At 37.9% G+C, this 1,763-nt stretch overlaps 1 protein-coding gene across 5 annotated transcripts in view; it reads left to right on the forward strand.

The window, feature by feature from the left end:
* Positions 1-1,655, forward strand: part of LOC106875949 (E3 ubiquitin-protein ligase Bre1) — a 51,350-nt gene extending 49,695 nt beyond the window's left edge. For all 5 annotated transcript variants that reach the window (XM_014924283.2, XM_014924282.2, XM_052973514.1 and 2 more), the window contains one exon: positions 1,214-1,655. In XM_014924283.2, the coding sequence (XP_014779769.1) occupies positions 1,214-1,390 (177 nt within the window). In that variant the 3' untranslated portion in view covers positions 1,391-1,655. The remainder of the gene's footprint in view (positions 1-1,213) is intronic.
* Positions 1,656-1,763: the final 108 nt, after the last annotated feature.

Consider the following 1,763-nt stretch of genomic DNA (forward strand, 5'->3'; position numbering starts at 1 on the left):
ACGCAAGGGCAGCATCATCCATGCAGACACATTTCTCTCCTATGACATCATGGTTTTCTCTCACACTCTGTCTTACAATCCGAGATACTTCAGTTCTTTGGTCGTCCTCATGTCACTGAACATTGGCAAACTTCTTTTCTGCTACTCCCTTGGCTATATATACCTGTCTCTTAGCTTCCCTTTTGACTATCTGATGCATTCTCCTGCTACCCCACTCTTCCAAGCATTCCAGGCCTATTTCTTTGCTCTAATGGCCCTGTCTACAGTATTGTTCCACCACCATGTTACTCTGGGTTTGGGAGGGACTTTGCACCAGCCACAGATGTGGTCTGTGACACTCAGCAAGTTGTCTCACAGGAATTCCCAGCTGCCTTCTATGTCACAGCACTGTCGCTCTTCCTCCTTATCATCAAATTTCTCGGTAAAGATACCCCTAAATCTCTGACCATGTGAAGGGTGCCTAAGCTTCCAAGTCCTTCTTTTCCAGATTGGTCTGGTTTTAGGCATCCTTCTGGCCTTGAGTCTAAAGTCACTAATGACTAGTCTATGCTGGGGGTTACATTCTTCACCAGGGAGGGTCTTTGTATTTAAGAGCAACCATGCATCCTGCTGTCTGGTGAAAATGAAATCGATCAGGCTAGTGGAGTCACCTGATGTATATATATGTATATATATCCACATTAATATCAAACAATGAGAATGGGACATTCATCTCCATGTTGTAGATGAACATCCCATGTGACAAACTTGAATAATAATTGAGAGATATCTCTCTCAACATGAAACAAAACCAATGGTAGTCTAGTTAAACCATGAATAAAGAAAAAAATACTATCAATCTATCTATCTATATATATATATACATAGATAGATAGATAGATATGTGCCCTAATTCTTCGAAGCGCTTAGTTTAGAATAGGGGCAGCTGATGAAGGAAATATTCTCTATGTGGCCTGTTTGTTTTCTGTGCTCTGTTTATGTTCTGTTTTTCATTTTGTCCACGTTTTTTGTGATGTCCTATACCCAGATATGCATCTATATATACATGTAGATGTAGGTATGTACATACATGTACGTATATATGCATATACTCACATATATATATATATATATATATATATATATATATATATATATGTGTGTGTTTGTAAATATATGTTATGCATATAATGATATTCATATAGTAATTTTCTATTTCTTTCTCTCTCTGCAGGAGCAACTGACCTGTCCGTCCTGCAAGGTCAAGCGTAAGGATGCTGTGCTGACCAAGTGCTTCCATGTGTTTTGCCTAGAATGTCTAAAGACGCGCTATGAGACTCGCCAGCGTAAATGCCCCAAGTGCAATGCTGGGTTCGGTGCCAACGATTACCATCGATTATATCTCACCTAAACAAACTTTCACATTCGACGAGTGGAATTTTTTAATCGGGAGTAGATTGGAGTATTTCATTTTCCGCGGGGAAATTTTCATGTGTGTTTGCGCATGTGTTAGAATGAGTGAGTGTGCATGTATGTTTATCATAGGCTGAGTTTTGGAATATAAAAGAATGTTATCATCACTACCAGCTACTCATTGCTACTTGTGAACTGTATGTAATGAGTCGATTGTTTTTTTTTGGAAGCAGGGCAGTTTGTGTTTGACAGACTAAAATAAACTCATGTTTACTCCCACTCCCCTTTATATAGATTCTGGAGGTTATATATATACATATATATTATATATACATATATATGTGTGTATATATATATATATATATATATAT

The sequence above is a fragment of the Octopus bimaculoides genome, chromosome 16 (assembly GCF_001194135.2).
Source record: "Octopus bimaculoides isolate UCB-OBI-ISO-001 chromosome 16, ASM119413v2, whole genome shotgun sequence".
In the NCBI taxonomy this organism is placed as follows: domain Eukaryota; kingdom Metazoa; phylum Mollusca; class Cephalopoda; order Octopoda; family Octopodidae; genus Octopus; species Octopus bimaculoides.